General features: G+C 44.7%; 1 protein-coding gene across 17 annotated transcripts in view; it reads left to right on the top strand.

Moving 5' to 3' along the window:
• The window catches only part of CDH23 (cadherin related 23), an 846,530-nt gene that overhangs the window by 825,564 nt on the left and 2,258 nt on the right, over positions 1-18,708 (top strand). For 16 of the 17 annotated variants that reach the window (XM_053312546.1, XM_053312548.1, XM_053312547.1 and 13 more), the window contains 2 exons: positions 5,599-5,728; positions 11,926-12,048. In XM_053312546.1, the coding sequence (XP_053168521.1) occupies positions 5,599-5,728; positions 11,926-12,048 (253 nt within the window). Of the gene's footprint in view, positions 1-5,598; positions 5,729-11,925; positions 12,049-17,159; positions 17,274-18,708 lie in introns of all 17 variants that reach the window. The other variant, XM_053312564.1, reaches the window with a different exon arrangement.

The raw sequence follows: 18,708 nt of genomic DNA, 5'->3' as shown, positions 1-18,708 counted from the left end.
TTAATATAGGAAGTGATAGATCCATCTTTTTTCAACTTTCTCGTAAATCAACAGATAAGAACATGCTGCTCCATTATGAATCCTGGCATCCTGACCATTTGCGTAGAGGACTTCCGTATGGTCAATTCTTATGGTTAAAGAGAAATGCACTCATAATTCCGATTTTGAGAAAGAGACTAAAACCCTCACGGAACATTTATTAGACAGAGGGTATCCAAGACAGGTCATTAGTGCAGCCAAAATGAAAGCAAGAAGGAAAAGCAGAGGTGGGCTATTGGAAGAAAGACCTTATAATAACAGAAAAACTAATCGACTTATATGGTCTTTAGATTTTACACCTTTGAGTTTTAAGATCAAAAACATTATTTGCCAGGAATGGCACATTGTTAAAGATATTCCAGGATGTTCATTACCACCTATTTTTGCTTTCAGAAGAACCAAAAATATTAGAGACCATTTAGTAAAAGCCGATATGTGTGTCACTCCAGTATTTCATATGTCTTCATTAGGGTTTTATTGTTGTGGCCATTGTGCCGCTTGTTCTTTGGCTGTGGAAATCGATGAAATATATGTTACCAGGGGAAAACGAATGGTCAAATTATCATTTTTTGCTAACTGCAGTAGTAAAAAGATCATTTATTTGATCACATGTCCCTGCAGTTTAAAATATGTGGGTAAGAGTACCCGAGCAGTGAGGACTAGAATTCTGGAACATCGCTCCAGAATAAAACATATGGTTTTGGAAGCACCCCTTATGGAACATTTCAGGAGTTTCCAACATTCCCCTGAAGACATCAGGTTTAGTGTAATTTTCAAATACCAACCACAGAAATTTGGGCATGAGAACATAGACCAATTACTCCTAAGAATGGAATCCACTTTCATATATAGATTGAATACAGAGGCGGATTAACATAGTAGCAAATGTAGCATTTGCTATGGGCCCCGCGTTTTTGAGGGCCCCACACGCCCGGCTTCCAACTGGGAATTAAAGTTAAAACTTTACCTGTTTTATTTGGTCCATGTTAGATAAAATATCACTTTTTTTCTGCTAAATGTGCATTTTAAGAGAAGGCCCAGCGCAGCATCTGTCCAGTGGCTGTTGCTGGCGCCTACCACATTTTTCTTTTTAGAGTGTGAGCCCTTTGGAGACAGAGAAGCATCTATCCACTCTTTATTTTTCTATGTATACCACTTTGAGAATTTTGATTGAAAAATGGTATATAAATGTTCACTGTTGTTGTGTGGGTTTGGGGCTTGGTCTCCCATACTCCAAAATATAGCAAATGAAAAAACTGAATTACTTTACTATGCAAGTAAATAATCTACATTTTAGTATTTATGTGCTTTTAAAAAAATTTTAGAGCCCCTTTATAACATATGCTACAGGCCCCACACTAGTTTAATCCGGCCCTGATTCAATACGGTTTTCCCAAATGGGCTTAATTCAGCATGTGATATGGCAGTGTTTTTGTAATTTCATCATCTAGTTGTATAATTCCTGTGGAAGGTTGGCTGTATATATCAGTTACTGACAAGAATTTGGCTGTCATCTATCATTTGTATATGAGAGGTTTTTTGAGCTATAACTAGGAAGAAAATGCTACGTGTTATACTCCATATGTGTTGCTGTCTTTTACAACATTTGAAATACTCAATTGATGATTATCTTTGCGGATACTATGTTTTGTAATAGTTAATTGCAACACTCCTTTAATAATATGACATACTAGTGACCTGAAAAGTAGAGTGAATTGTGTGCTAGATCACTGCTTTGGCAAGTTTAGCAGGATGTTTAATGTTGACAATTTGAAAGTTAAGATAAATCGCATTGTTAATGAATGTGGTGATAGTACGCAGCTGATTCTTTTATGTGCTTATTACTGTCTTGGGAGACCAATTTGTAGGTGGGTTCACCTGATTAGAATTCTTTTAATTGGTATCGGACTATATATTCTCAAGCCTTGCGGTTTGTCAATTAGTAAGCGTTTCTCTCTGTAGTAAGATGTAAGAGGAAAGGTTGCCTCTATAAAGATTGTAAACCTAAACAGGAGGAAAGTCGATATGTATCGCTTTGTGCATAAGGGGGAGGACATTGTTTATATCATTATGATTATCCATGTAAATCCTTGGTTATGAGACTTGTCAGTTTTTGTCTTATTGTTACAGAATAATTGTGCTCTCTGATGAAGGATCAGCCGAAATGGGCTGAAGAATCCCGGGTTAGCCCATAAGGACTTAGGACTTTCTTACAGGACCTTCTCCATTTTGGCAAGAATTTTCAGTCCCCTTTTGTGATGCTATATTTTTCTGCATGCATGCTCAGACATCTATCATTATATCAGCGTCTCATCACTCATTTGGAACTTTCATCAACGTTGGAGTATTTACTATTTTTCATTTGGACTTATACACATTCATTTGTAGTACATTCATGTGTTTGTTCATATGTATACCTGTTCTTTGTTATGATTATTTTTCATTACTAGAGTTAATATTTGGGTATATGCATGTGCAGAATTATCTGTTAGACTATTGGCATTTTAATATAGCATCTTGAATTTGGTTTACGGACATATGCGTCTTGCCTTCTTTCCTCTATTCAGAATTTGGGCTACTTTTGCAGTATCAGCAGTGCTTCCGTTACCATTAGTTATTTATGTTCCCTGAGCATTTACCTTTGCACGGTGGTTTTCTATCCCATTTCTTCTATTAGGCATGCATCCCAGTTTTTTGCCTCCTTTGCTAAATCACCTGCTGGCCAGTATGCTTGCTGTCTGCTCTGTTGCCGTCACCACTGCAGTGCCTCAGAAAATCACAGAGAAGGTGCATGTGTGGGACTGTGGTGTGTGTGTGATCCGTTCCCTCCCTTTAATATCTCTGGAATGGCTTGGCATAGGGCTTTGAAATCAGGCACGGATGTAGGGCAGTGCTGAAGGACTTTGTGTATTGGGTTTGAAATGTAATGGTCAATCCTTTGATTTTTAACAATTTTTAAATGTTTTCTAAACTTCAAAAAGCCCTATAAGTGGCCTGTTTCAAGCCAAACAATTACCAAAACTTCTAGAACTGAAAGACACCCCACCCCACCCCACCCCAGACCATCATTCCACCCCCATGTGGAGGAATCTGCTTTCATTTAAAAAGGGTAATGCACCCCACTTTTATCTTTAGATCTCCTCTATATCTCCTAGAATGGCTTGGCATAGGGCTTTGAAATTGGGCATAGATGTAGGACAGGGTAGCAGTAGCATTTGTACTTAACATCAGTCCTATTTTCTGGAAATGCTCTGTGTTGCTCTTGGTGTTTGTGAGATTCAGAACCATGGTTTACTTTTGCTCTATCTTTTATACTTTAGCCTCTTATATATCTAATATGTGAAATTGCACATTTGTTCAAGAATATTTTCATGCTTAATTCAGAGCCAATATGCTATTGACTGCATGCAAGTTGCAGAGGAGCAAGGCAGCAGGAGAGGGGAGTCCATAACCCTCTCCTGCTTGTGGGTGTCTCAGCTGCTATCTGGCTGCTCACTGTGGAACATAGTACAGTGTACTGGACAAGGCCTTAGCCTGCCCTGGTCACAGCAAGCAGCTGTGCTTTGAGACTGGGTTAAAGGCTTCTAAAAGTTCTAAAATGCATCTTTCACTGTAAAGGCAAGGAAACTTTGGTTATAAACTAGAAGTACTCCTGTTGTGGTTGCTTAATGAAGACAATTTACAGTTGATGTAGATTTCTATTTGTTATAAATTACAACCGTCTGTTGTAGTTAGTTAACTAGGTGGATTTCTATTTGTAATAAATGGAATATAGATAGGAACATAGGAACCTGCTTTATACCAAGTCAGACCAGTATCTACACAGACTGGCAGTGGCTTCCCCAAGGTTGCAGGCAAGAGTCTCTCTCCATAAAAAAATCTTGTCCTATCTGGAGATGCCCGGAAGGGAACTTGGAACCTTCTGCATGCAAACATGCAGGTACTCTTCCCAGAGCAGCACCATCCCCCAAGGGAACTACCTTACAGTGCTCACACATGTTGTCTCCCATTCAAATGGCGGACCCTGCTTAGGAAAGCAGACAATTCATGCTTGCTAGCTGCTACTACAAGACCAGCTCTCCCCACTTAGACCAGCTCCCCTCCCTTGATAAGCATACTCCTGTTATAATTGCTTGAGGAAATCCACTTACTGTTTTTACCATATGAATTTTTATTGAATATATTAAGGACGTTGATTTAGAAAATTGCAATTTATTTTGAATTTTGCACTACTTCAGTATAAGTGTCTCAGGCTGCAAATTGTTTTTAAAAGGCCATATAACCTGGCCCACCCCCACGTTTGTGATCCCCCTGCCAAAGACCTTTAGGCTGGCTACAGGCCTGCTTTAGGATCCAAGCCTATCCAAAGGTCATCCCTCTGACTTGAGAGCCCTTCTTTTAATGAGCAGGTGCTGCTCATCATAAATGGGTGCATTCTATATATGTTCCAGGGTGGACCCTAACACTGAAACAGGTCCTGGGAAGCCCTAGCTCAGATCCAGTTCTGCTTCCAGTGAAAAGTATCAAAGAAAAAGTGCAGAAAATGGGAGTGGGGGAAAAACTACAAATGAGATGGCAGGGAGAATTCAGAAGAAATAATAAAGATGATGGGGAAAGGGAACTAGAGAGAGGGAATGGGAGTTTTCAGTCTAAGGGTCTGAGTACATGTTACTACACACAATTTTGTGTAACAGCAGCTTCTTTTCTTACAGAAAAGCTGCTTTGGAAAGGAACAATCTGGAATGGCAAAGTGACAGAGGGAGGGTGTTTAATCACAGCTCCGGTTTGCATTTGAACAGGATACATTGTGTGACCATTGTAAGGTATTCCCCTTAGGGAATGGGACCGCACTGGGAAGAGCACTTGCATGCTTGCTTGCATGCAGAAGGTTCCAAGACAGGGCTTAGAGAGACACCTGCCTATAACCTTGGAGAAGCCGCTGCCAGTCTGTGTAGACAATACTGAGTTAGATAGACCAATGGTCTGACTCAGTATATGGCAGCTTCCTATATTCTTATGTTCCTGTCACATTCCATTCTAAATTACCCCTTCCAAAAGTAACTTTTTAATTTAAAACAATTCACATGGGTGGGCAGGTGGGGTAGTGGGCAGGTGGGGGAAAGCTGCATGAAGTTTACCTGTAAGCCCCCCTGAGATTTTATATAGGGTGGCATATAAATGCATAAAATAAAATAAATATTCATATTCTCCATTTTTAGAAGTACACTTAAAACTTTTTAAGATTATACAAAATATGTATTGTGTGAAGTGGCCTGCCATTAATTAGCTGTCAGAGGCTATCTGAGTGCTTGGCATCTTAGTCCAGTCTTGCTTGCTACAGGCCCTGATACTTATGATGCTCACTTTGAAGGAGGTAGCCACTACTTAAAGAACTGCTCTATGAACTTAACCAACTTTTTTATGAATGTGATTTGACAGGGATGCTTCAAATTACCTGTAACAGTGTTGGCAAGAGGGTGGGTCAAATTAAAGGAAGCTCTCTGAATGGATGATCTCATATTTCAGTTCTTTACTCTAGCCATGATTTATCCCTTGCAGAGCAAACCCCGTGTGGCTCGACCCTTTCTGCAGGAATCTAGAGCTGGCAGCACAAGCTGAGCATGAAGATGACCTGCCTGAGAACCTAAGTGAAATAACAGACCTATGGAATAGCCCAGCCAGGACTCATGTGAGATAACACCTGCTTTCCTTTAGGGCCTGAAATCCAAATAAAATCAACACTATTGCCCGAAATCTCTCTGTGCCAGCATAAACAGGAATCAAACAGACAAAGCATCAGTACACCTTTTGAAGATGTGATTAAATTACTAATAAATGTTGACATTAGTCAAGCTTCCATCTCATGCTAGAACATATGCTAGATGATCTCTTTATATATCTGGCAATCCAGCCACAACTATGTGTAACTGGGAGCAATTTGGGCAGTTTTATTTATTTATTTGAATATTTATACCCCACTCTTTCAGAGCATTATTGCTTGAGGCCACTCACAAAATTAAAACAGATAAAATAGATAGATAAAGTTTATTACAGTCATAGACCAATTGATCTTTACATTTTACAAAATATTTGACTAAGTAATGCAGGCTTTACGAAGCTTACATACAGTAAAACAAAATTTGGCCACATTAACAGACAGGTAAAATGTAAAAACAATATAAAATTAATTAATTAATAGAAATTAACTAAAACAAGATCCAGATTAAAACTGAATTTACAAGGTACCAATTGGAAAGTTAAACGTTAGAACCTACCAGATATGAGATGCAGAAAAACATTAAGAGCCATCTCTAAAAAGATGTTTTTATTTTGTTTTTGGTTGTTTTAAGACAGGTCTGCACAACCTAAGGCCCAGGGGCCAGATCTGGCCCACAGGGACTTTTTTACTGGCCCCCAGGTAGGAATATCCTGCAGCAACATGGCAGCTCGAAACTGCCTTAAAGTGCCATCCTATGCATGCTTACTTGGAAATACATCCCACAATGTACCCAGTGAGGCTTACTCCCAATTAAGTATGCCTAAGATTTCACTTGAAAGCAACAGCAATTTAGGGAGAGAAGAGGACTTGGCATTTGTTTGGGGCTGCTGTGTGCTCCAGGTGCCTACTGACTCAGCAGGGACAGGGCCTATTTTCTGGCCAATATCCTTGATTAAAAACTGTGGGTCCCTTGATGAGGGGGGGCGGGAATCGACAAGTAACTAGCAACTGCTTTCATTAATATGTTTAATAATTACTTTTAGTGTAATGTGCTGAAAATTGACCTCAGCCCCTGCACACCAAGTCATGGTTGGTTCTGGTCCACCACGGTATTTGAGTTGTGCATCCCTGTTTGAGGACCTTCTTATTCTGATAGGAACAGGCCTTGGTACACTTCTTTGTGACTGAGAAGCCCTGGGTATCCAGCACAGACGTAAATTTGTGGTGCTGTTTGGTGGTTAAAAGAGTTGATCTGTAGTGTGATCCATAGTACATTCATAATCCTGAGGCTCTGCGCCTGCACAGGACCTTGCGGGTGGAATATCCAAGGTCCTCGTAGCACTCGCGATCTGCCTCTCACACTCAGCATGACTGGTTTTTTTGGCAGTTGAAGCACCTCTTCCTTAGTTCCTTTCCGACCTCCAAAACATTCACCTCGTCAAACTCTGCTTCTTGGTTGGATTTGGTTCTGTGGCAAAGAGAGTAAAATATTGGTGAGATCTTTCTGGTTTTTGTACTTTGGGACTGGCTACTGACAATTCTTCCTGGAATTTGGACATTGGCTTTTTGTATTTTTTTGTATCAGACTGATTTTGGTTTGATGCGGTTTGGCTTTCAATATCCTCATGGGCATTTAAAAATGGTTTAAGAAGTATAAGGAGCGTGGTGGGAAGCTAGCTTCCACAGATTACCACTCCTGTTTGTCTGGGGGAGGATCATAACAGCAGGACTTGCAAGATTTGCACATCTTTCTCCTGCAAGACACTTAAGAATCTGACGCTCCACAGGCACTTCGCCCTCTGGCATGCATCGATGCTGTGGTCCATGCAACCCACAATGTCAGTGTTGTATCAATCTTTATCAATCTGTTTTATCAATCTTGTATCAATCTGTATCAAGAGAGACGGTCGTTGCAGCTGCACAACTACAGCTTCTGATACTGAATGTCGGGAAAGCATGTGTTTAAGTGGCCAGCTGAGGTTTCCGAAGGTTCCTCCTCCACAGTCCAGCATTAAAAATGCAAGGAAAAAAGAAAGCCTCTGATGAGGAAATGCCTGCCTTGTCGCCTGTGAAGAAACACAAGTCAGCTGATGCCACAGCAGCCTCAGCTTTGAGGAAGGATCTCTGCACGCCCTCTCCCTTAGAGCTGCAAGTGCCGAGATAATGGCAAAGGGAGGCTGGCAGCAGCCTGTGTTCAGCAGTGAGGATAGGAGTGGCTCTCCCTGTCTTTAAAAGGCAGGGAGAGTCACTCCGGCCACGCTGTCAATGCAGCACGGACTGATTTCGGTCCGAAACGGGGCCGCGCTGCCCCATTTGGGAGCGAAATAACAGCCCCCACATCTGACATCAGACACAGAGTGTGTGTGTCTGGGGCCACGAGGAGCAGCCCCTGGGGGTGGCAGCCCAAATTCTTATAACCTGTTTGCCCAATGGTAGCTCCACCCCTATACCGAGATCACTTGCTCCTCCTCTATTGACATTGACTTTGTCGCAACCATTGACATAGATGTTGACATCGAAGCCAAGAGAGTCTCTGCATGTACATTCTTCATCACCCCACACATTGATATTGACATCGAGGTCAAGGGAGTCCCCACGCGCCCATGCACTGGTAGTGTCGACATCAGAAACATCCAAATGGGAGGAGTCGATGTCGACAGTTAAGTCAGCACTAGAGAGAGAGAGTCTACCTTCTCAAGGAGAGCCATCGCCCTCAATGTCAACCACCAATGAAGACAATCCTTTGATTGTTATGGAAGGAGGCTTGGATCAGGCTACTACACATTCATTGTTATCTTTTTTAGATGCTACAGAAAGCACTCCCTCTGCTTCCATGTGTAAGGGGATCCTTAGTCAGGGATTGGATGTGGATGAGGAGGTTATTGCCATTTCTAAAAAACTCCATCAAGGTCTCCAAGAAGATTTTATACTCCAAAGCCAGTACATCAGCAAGGCCTTACTTGGATAAGTGAGGATGCACAAAAGGAATATACCTCTTGCAGCCTCCATTGCAGATGTATTGTGGGCTGGGGCTCTTCTGCAGCTCTGGAGTGCTCTCACCGCCAAAGAATTAGCAAGGGTTTTGAAGCTCACAGAAAGTATTGCTGCACTATGTCCCCTGGACTACCATACGATTATGATGGATATCATTTGTCAAAAGCATGGTGAACTACCTCTATGGGACATATGAGAGGAGAGCTTGGAGCCTTGTTTGAAAGTCTCTACAAAAAGGGTGGCCCTTCTTCCACTAGGGTCTGTCTGTAAGATCTGCATTTAAAACACCAGCAGCAACCTCATTACAGCCTCCAAGACCAATGGCTACTACTAGTACTAGCTTGGCTCCTGTTCCAACACAGCCTGTTCTAATGTCCTAGCCTCAGTCTGCACTCACAGTGGCAGTGCAAGTATTGTCAGAGAAACCAATTAGTCATACCCAGAGTACTCAGGAAATTGCAACTAATATTCTGGGGAGGATTATGATACATTTTTAGAATCCGCTGCAGATTCAGCAGTCACAGAGCAATCATCTGATCTGTCACCCGATGAAAATATTCCAGCAAGGCCATTGTGGATTATCTCATTTCCTACCAGAGAATCTACTCTCATAACACCTCAGAAATTGAAAACAACAAAATCCAATGCCCCATGGGTTTGTCATTTTGGGGGTGGTTGGCAACCTATATGCACTACACCACAACCCACTCTGGGCCACCCTGGTACCCCCCAAGAGGAGTTATGGAGCTGCTGAAATTCCCCATTGTTCCCTACGGGGGAAAGCTTAAAGACGTGCAAACTTACAAAAAAAAAATCAACCCTTTCACTAATTTATTTGAAATCTGGGTGGTAGCAGGCACACATGGGGGCACTACCACCTGACCCATTCTTCTGCCCCCGAAACCCCTTTTCTGTCCCAAATCTGCCACAAAGACATACCAACTTCAAAAAAAAAATTAAAAACACCCCTTTGCCCAATTTCTTTGAAATATGAGTGGTAGCTTCCTTGCACCCATTGGGCACTGCCACCCACCACAACCCGCTCTTGGTCATCCTGGTACCACCCCCCCCAGGCAGTTATAACTAAGGCTGATGCAATCCCCATTATTCCCTATGGGGGAAGGCTTAAAGATGTGCAAACTTCAAAAATCATTTAAAAATCATCCCTTTGCCCAATTTCTTTGAAATATGGGTGGTAGCTTCCTTGCACCCATTGGGTACTACCACCCACCACAACCCACTCTGGGCAACCCTGGTGCCCCCCTGATGGAGCTATAAGGCTTCTGGAATCCGCATTATTTCCTATGGGGGAAAGCTTAAAGATGCACCAACTTCAAAAATTCTTTAAATATCACCCCTTTGCTCAAGTTCTTTGAAATTTGGGTGGTAGCTTCCACTCATTGGGCACTACCACCTAACCTTCTTTGGCCACAAAATGGAGGTCCGTATATCCAAATTTTTGGGGTCCAAATCTGGAGTGATTTGTTTTGTACCCAAATCTGGGCAATTGATCACAGGGGTGATTTGTTTTGTCTACAAATCACCCAAATCAGCCAGATTTGGGTACAAATCATTTTGTATCCGGATCGTTTCTCACATCCCTATTGCACACCATGGATGTGTTATGAAAAAGGAAAGGTTGTGCCTTTGAGCCAGTGTCAACTCCTGGCAACCACAGAGCCATGTGGTTTTCTTGGAAGAATACAGGAGGGGTTTACCATTGCCATTTCCCATGCAGTATGAGATGATGCCTTTCATGCCTTTCAGCACCTTCATATATCGCTGCTGCCTGATATAGGAGTTTCCCATATTCTGGGAAACACACCAGCGGGAATTCGAACCAACAGCCTCCTGCTCTCTAGACAGGTTACTTCCCTGCTGCACCATGAGGTGGCTTATGGATGTGTGTAGGGCTCTATTATTCTATATGGTCAGAGCAACATGTTTTTGGATCACCAAACAACTTTTCATCACATATAAAGGCAGGACTAAAGGTCAACCAATCTCACACCAACTACTATCCCATTGGTTGGTGGAACTTATATCTCTAACTTATAAGATACAAAAAGTAGAACCGCCACGTATTATCAAAGCACACTTTTGCAATATCTGTCTGGAATACAGGCAGAAGACATTGGCAAAGCAACAACATGGTCTTCAGAGCTGCCTTTTATGAGATATTATGCAATTGACATATGTTCTGTTGCAGAGGCAAATTTTGGAAGAGGTGTCTTGAAAAGGGTCTTGCAATAACTTCTGCTCCTTCCTCCTGGGAAAGCTTGCTAAACACCCAGGATTATGAATGTCCTACAGATCACACTACAGAAAACTGGTTGCTCACCAGTAATTTATTATCTGTAAGTGATCTGTAGACATTCATAAGACCCTCCCATCCTCCCCACAGCAGAAACTAATATTTTAAAAAACCAAAACCTCACCACAAGATAGATGATCGTCATGTCAAGGTGGCCATCTAGGAACCAAGGAAGAGGCACGCCAACCACCACTATAAGCAGTCATGCTGCGAGGTCCTGTGGTGGCACAAAACCCCAAGAATATGAATGTCTGTCACTTACAGATCATGTTACAGGTGAGCAACCTGTTTTTATTGTATTCAGAATATGTGTATATGGCTTTTCAACGGAAAAGGTTATCAATGTGGTTTACATCACAAAAGGAATTAGAAGGTGGTGGTACCCTGGCCCAAAGGGACTCACAGTCTAAAAAGAAACCCAAGGGAAAGCCCAGCAACAGGCACTGGAAGGGGATGCTCTGCTGCATTGAATTGGAGCAGTTGTCACCCCCCTGCTAAATATAAGAGAGTTGCCATTTTAAGAAGTGCCCCCTTGCCCAGTTATCAGGGATTAAGTATATGTCACTGGTCATTGTTACTGAATGTTTGTTCAATTTATCAAGTTCACACTTGGTTATTAAATATTGCAAAGGGAGTTGACCAACAGAAAATGGAAATTATTTTGACAAAAGTTAACAATAAGCATCTGGAAAGTGAGCAGAAACCCAAGAAGGATTCTAGCATGGATTTTCCTTCAGCTTTGTTGTGAGACAAATTATTTATGTGTTTAAAAATAGTACACTAATAAAGCAGCAGTGTGCTAGAAAGACAGAATAAAAATATTTTAAATATATGGCAAATTTAAGCCTCTCCTTTTTAGGGGACATTTGGACGAGAGCCTTCAGCTGCCAAACCTGAAGATGATCGGTACCTGAGAGCAGCCATCCAGGAATATGACAACATTGCCAAGCTAGGCCAGATCATGCGAGAAGGGCCCATCAAGGTGACTATATCTGCCATTCCTTACCTTGCCTCAATAACCTGCAGGTTTATGGCCAGTGACGTACTTTACCATGGAGGTTATGCAAGAGGTTTGGTTTCCCTAGCATATAACCAAGTAGCAGCAACCACCTTTCTTCTGGGGCTTTTGTTCTGTGTGCATCCTTTGGCATATACCTACTAGGAACAGAACACTGGATTTTTTTTCAGTTTCACAATGCCATCTTTAATCTGCAGTCTAATCTTGGAATACCTTTTGTTGAGATATTCACAGAAAATAAACTGTGAGGCTTTACAGACAGGGCTTCTACCCTGAATCTCCTTTGGGAGAGAGAGTGTGCGTTCACACACCAGCCAAACTTACCCCGAAGTCCCTTCAAGATCCTTGGACCCACTCTACACACAAGTCGGGCTTTGTCTTGTGAATTCTAGCTTATCTCGAGATATTTCTGGGTTTTTTAAATGCTGGTTCTAAGCTACTTTTTCTGAAAACGCCAGAACAAATAGGGAGAGGCACTGAAGTAGAATTGTTTGTTTGTTTGTTTGTTTGTTTATTAGATTTTTATACCGCCCTTCCGAGCTGGCTCAGGGTGGTTTACAATTAAAAACAGAAATCATTAAATACAAATACAAATATACAATACAAATATAAACACCAATTTAAAAACATCTTTAAAAACAATTAAACTATCAAAACAAAACCCTGAAAACCAGGTTAATATTAAAACAATTAAAACTTATTAAAAACCCTGAAAGGCCAGGCCAAACAGATGGGTTTTAAGGGGTCTCTTGAAGGTCAGTAAAGAATTAAGATTACGAATTTCTGCTGGGAGTGTATTCCACAGTCCAGGAGCAGCTCCAGAGAAGGCCCACCTCTGAGTCGCCACCAAACGAACCAGTAGTAACTGGAGACAGAACTCCCCAGATGACCTTAACGTGCGGTGGGGATCATGTAAAAGAAGGCGCTCTCTAAGATATCTTGGACCGAAGCTGTTCAGGGCTTTAAAGGTAATAACCAGCACTTTGTATTTTGCCCAGAAACATATCGGCAGCCAGTTAACTGTTTCAAAACAGGCATCATATGGTCTCTCCGGGTTGCCCCAGAGACCAATCTGGCTGCCGCATTCTGAACTAACTGAAGTTTCCGGGCTACGTACAAAGGCAGCCCCATGTAGAGCACATTGCAATAGTCAAGCTGGGAGGTTACCAGCTGATGAACTACTGTTTTGAGGTCATTCCTCTCCAAGGAATGGGTGCAGCTGTCAAATCAGCCAAAGCTGATAGAAAGCACTCCTGGCCATGGCCTCCACCTGAGATACCAGGGTGAGGCCTGGGTCCAGGAGTACTCCCAAGCTGCACACCTGCTCCTTCTGGGGGAGTGTAACCCCATCCAGCACAGGAAGATCTAGCTCACCCCTCAGATTCTGAGCCCCCACAATAAGCACCTCCGTCTTGCTTGGATTCAGCTTCAGTTTGTTATCCCTCATCCAGCCCATTACTGCCTGTAGGCAGGCATTTAGAGAATGAGTGCCATTTCCTGAAGATGAAAAGGAGAAGTAGATTTGGGTGTCATCAGCATACTGAGTGTCATCAACATATCCAGCACCAAAACTCCTGATGACCTCACCCAGCAGTTTCATGTAGATGTTAAAAAGCATTGGTGACAGAGTGGAACCCTGAGGGACTCCATATAACAGCTCCTGTTTTGAGGAGCAACTGTTACCAAGCTCCACCATCTGGAATCTACCTGAGAGATAGGAACGGAACCACTCCAAAGCAGTGCCCCCTATCCCCAACTCCCCCAGGCAATCCAGAAGGATACCATGATTGATGGTATCGAACATTGCCAAGAGATCCAGAAGAACCAGCAGAGTCACACTCCCTCTGTTGATTCCCCGGTAAAGGTCATCCATCAGGCCGACCAAGGCTGTCTCAACCCCATAGCCAGCTCTAAAACCAGTTTGAAATGGGTCTAGATAATCAGTTTCCTCCAAAACTGCCTGGAGCTGGTCGGCCACCACCCTCTCAATCCCCTTGCACAACCAAGGGAGACTGGAGATTGGCCTGTAGCTGTCCATCGCTAAGAGGTCCAGGGAAGGCTTCTTTAAGAGTAGTCTAATCATTGCCTCCTTCAGGCAGGGGGGCACCCTACCATCCCTCAGTGATGCGTTTATGATATCAACTAGGCCACCTCCAACAATCTCCCTGCTAGATAGAAGCAGCCAAGTCGGGCAAGGATCCAGAGAACAGGCCGCACCACCCCAAGCAGGCCGCACCACCCCAAGCAGGCCGCACCACCCCAAGCAGCTTGTCCACATCCTCAGGAGTCACAGATTGAAACTGATCCAATCTAATACTGCAAGAGGGATTGCTGGACACCTCCTCCATAGATCTTGCAGAAATAGTGGAGTCCAAGTCAGCCCAAATACAGGAGATCTTATTCGCAAAGAACCCATTAAAGACATCACAGCAGAGCAACTCCGGGGACTGGTTGCCAGAACCTCAGGGGTATACTTGTGGGTCAAATGGGCCGTAACCCAAATTTTGGCTTTAAAAAAGCCAAACCTGCCAACCTTTATGGAAGTAGAAGGAGCTGAAACCGAACTCCTCACAACCCAGGATAGCTCCGCCGAGCGTGAACCTGCAGCCGCAATGCGTGCAGACCAGAATCTCTTTTTCGCTGCGCACACTGCCACCGCATAAGCCTTCAAATGGGTCACATGCTGAATCCTGTCAGATTCAAACCGAGTTCTTCTCTACTTGCACTCTAGTCGTCTACCCAACCACTACCCAGTCAGCCCCCGCAGCTCCTCAGTATACCAAGGGGCCATTTTTGCAGCAAGTTGGAAGGGATGCTTAGGAGCAATCGTGTCTACTGCCCTGTTGAGTTCCCTGTTCCAGGTTCCCACCAGGGCATCGACAGAATCACCGGCCACACCAACGTCAAAATCCTCCAAGGCCTTTTGAAATCCCACTGGGTCCAGCCACCTTTTTGGATGGACCATCCTAATAGGTCCACCACCCCTGCAGGGGTGGATTGTGGCTGTGAGACCAATCTTAACCAGGTAGTGGTCCATCCATGACAATGGGGAAACCACTGGATCCCCCACCCATGGAACACCCCCCGATCCGAACAAAAGACCAAATCGAGTGCATGGCTGGCAACATGAGTTGGTTCAGAAACTAATTGGGATAGGCCCATAGTTGTGGCCGCTATCAATACTGAGCCGCACCAGACAAGCCAGCCCCAAAGTGGACATTGAAGTCCTCCAGAACCAAAAGTCTAGGAGACTCCAACACCAACTCCGCGACCAGCTCTGTCAGCTCAGTGAAGGAGTCAGTTGGGCAGTGGGGTGGATGGTACACCAACAGAATCCCCAATCTATCCCTAGTTCCCAGCCCCAAAAATATGCACTGAATATAAGTCAGCTGTCTCACAGGGGCCCTGGTAAGGGAAATGGTATTCTTATGGACCACAGCCACTCCACACACACCCTGCCCACTTCCCCTGGCCTGCTCCACAACAGAGTAACCTGGTGGGAGAAGCTGAGCCCACACTGGACCACTCGCCTCCCCCAACCAGGTCTCAGTTATACATGCCAGGTCAGCTCCCACATCCATGATCAAATTGTGGACAATTTCGGTCTTATTCTGAACTGACCTGGCATTGCAGAGGAGCAAGGCCAGATTCTGTGGGTCATTGGAGATGCTCCCCGAGCCTGAAGAGTTGACAGAACAGTTGGAAGTGGAAACAGTTACTAAATTACTGACTTCCCTTCCCCTGTAACAGCCAGCTGCTTTGCCAGTGCCAATTCTTCTATTCCCCACCACTACAGTAATAGCTGCCCCCAAACTGCTAGGCACACCCCCAGCACCATCCCACTCAAGAGAGCCCAAACACATGTCTGCAAGAGGCCTGGTCCAACCCCCCAGCCCTCAGTCCCACCCAGAGGTGTAACTATAGGGGGGGCAGGGGGGCACGTGCCCCGGGCGCCATCTTTTCTGGTCACATGGGGGGCGCCGCCATGACAACATTTTTTTTTTAATTTTAATTTTTTTTTTGTTAATACAAATGTTTCCTGCTCAGTGCAGCAGCGCTGCAGCAGTCAAGGGAGCGCATCGACGCCCCTTCCCCCACGAGCGGTCCCTTCCGCGCTGCCCGCGCCCCCCCCCATTGCTTTGCTGGTGCCTGGTGGCCAGTCAGTGGCCTGGCTTGGCGGCGGCAGTGGGCGCTTGTGAGGAAAAACCTAAGTATAATGTAGTATGTTGGGGGGGGCACACGGGGGGGCGCCATTTCAGTGCTTGCCCCGGGCGCCGTTTTCCCTAGTTACGCCTCTGGTCCCACCCCCAAAGGCCCGGCCCCAAAGGCCTATGGTGAGCCTCCTTGCTTTTAAGCTTGCAAGCCCCAGAAGCCACTCCTCACACAAGCAGCTTCCAGGACAAACAGCAGGTGGTGGGACTTCAGCAGTCTTCAGCAATCTGGGAGGCTGGCAACCAGCCAGCTGGAACTTGGCAGCCAACAAACAGGCTGCACTCTGTCTGTGCTGGAATGTCCACAGGAGGCAAAGGGGCTGGATGGTGAGTCCCAGCGAGGCAGATGGAATGGCCCTGCTCCCCCATTACTTTCCCCTTATCATTACCTTATCATTAGCATGATAAGAGGGATACTGTCTTTGAAATGTAGATGTCGCTCTTTAGTGATATCTCTCTCCCCTTCCCCCACCGCCCATTGGCTAGAAGGAAAACACGGAGGCATGCCATGTGAACTTGTAAAAACAAAACCCGAGAACAACAGAGGGGAGGGGCTTGCTTCCCTCAATGCCAGGAATGTGATTCAATGTGGCTTTACTCAACATTTACCCCACAGCATGAAGCCATGTGCAAATAACTCCCATGACAAGTATCTTATTTAAATATGAATTAATGCCACATGTGATGCAACAGCAATTCTTCCTAACCTCAGCAGGCTTTAATATCCTTTTTTCAGCCATTTTTTAAAAAGGTAGAGAAAATGGCCATTTCGGCTTTGGAGTAGCTTCTCCTAGTAAGTTTCATGACATATGGCAAAGGGCCCTATGTAACCTTTCCTGTTGCCCATTCCCTCCCTCCTTCCAGGGTTCTCTCTTAAAAGTAGTCTTGGATGATTACATGCGACTGAAAAGACTGCTTGCTGAGCGGATGGTGCATAAAGCCACCACCAGTCATGGAGACCAGTCCTCAGTCTCTGAGGTAGAGTCTGTTTGTGCATGGGCGTTTTTAAACTTGCTTGCTGTGCCCTCTGGGATGTAGTGTCTGCTTTTCAAAGCTATAGTCTTCTGTACATCTTGTGTGGTGCTCACGGCTCTTTCTTTCTGTAGCTCTGAGATATCTGAGCACAAAGATGGAGAAGTTGAATAAAGTAGGCAGAAGTGGCCTTTCTCCAGCTGCAGCAGGGCCAATGCACTAGCCAATTTCTGGGTCTCCTAACCAGAGGTGGAGCCACCATTGCATGGGGGCAGGTTCAAAGAACCCGGACTGTCACGCTCAGGGGCCGTGCCTCACACCTTCACCACGCCCCCTGTGTCTGACATCAGGGCCGCAAATGGGGCCGCGCGCCCCATTTGGGAGGAATTCCAGCCAGTGCTGCTCTCCCAGGGAGCCCAGCTCCTGCTGAAACCTCTTAAAAACAGAGCCATGCCATTTCAGCCAGCACTGGGCTCACAGCCTGGCCGGGAACACCTCTCTCTGTTTTTGCAAGCAGGGAGAAGCCATCCCAGCCATGATGTGAAGGCAGCACTGGCTGGAATTTCCTTCCAGATGGGGCACATGGCCCCATTTGCTAGCATGGCCACGCCCTCTGCACCTGACCTCAGATGCAGAGGGTGTGGCAAGGGTGGTGGGGGCTGCCGGCAGCAGGCTGGACAGGGGCCACTGCCACTCTCCATACACCTCTGGTCCTAACTCCTTGGCACGCGAAGTCTCAAGTCCACTGCTCATTCGTGTTCTCTCCACACCACAGTACTGAAACCCTTCTGCCCCTAATGGCTTTTTCAGATGTTAGAATGGCAAGTACTAGAAATCCCCTTCTAGCCCCATAAGGTAACTAGTCTTACAAAAGTGCATAGGTACAGTCTGGGCAGAGGCAGGGAAAGTCCTAGATCAGTGGTTTCAATTCAGAAAGGAAGAGTTCATGGGGAGCCCTCAGGCTGTCACCTCCAAGGAATGAAGACAATGCAACACAAGGGTCCGAAGAGGGAAGGTGAGAGGCTGAAACAGGTTGTAAACAGAGATTTGATGGGGGAGGGTGGCTGCTGATACAAAGATAGAGGATTTTAAGCAGGGTGAGGGAGCTTTGTAAAGAAAAGGACATTTGATGACTTGCTCACTGCTTTTGTTCTCTTGCCTCAACAGGAATGGCACACAATGAAGTAAACAGAGAGATGCCAGGAGTGAGATTCATTGCCCTCCTGATAATTCATCAGCCTTTGGCCACAACTGAACAGTAGCTGGACTGGAGCCAAAGTATTATCAGGAAGCAACTCATTTTTCTCTGACATCTCTCTGTTTATTTCATTATGCCCTTTACTTTAAACCAAGTGGTCAAAAATGTTAAGCCAGTAATGGCTGTGCTGTATTGTAGTCTTTGTGTCTAATCTCAGTTTCTTCTGTTGCTGCTTTTAATTTA

The sequence above is a fragment of the Hemicordylus capensis genome, chromosome 3 (genome assembly GCF_027244095.1).
Source record: "Hemicordylus capensis ecotype Gifberg chromosome 3, rHemCap1.1.pri, whole genome shotgun sequence".
Classification (NCBI taxonomy): Eukaryota; Metazoa; Chordata; class Lepidosauria; order Squamata; family Cordylidae; genus Hemicordylus; species Hemicordylus capensis.
Note: the sequence above shows the minus strand (reverse complement) of the source record. Positions and strands in the feature narration are given on the sequence as shown.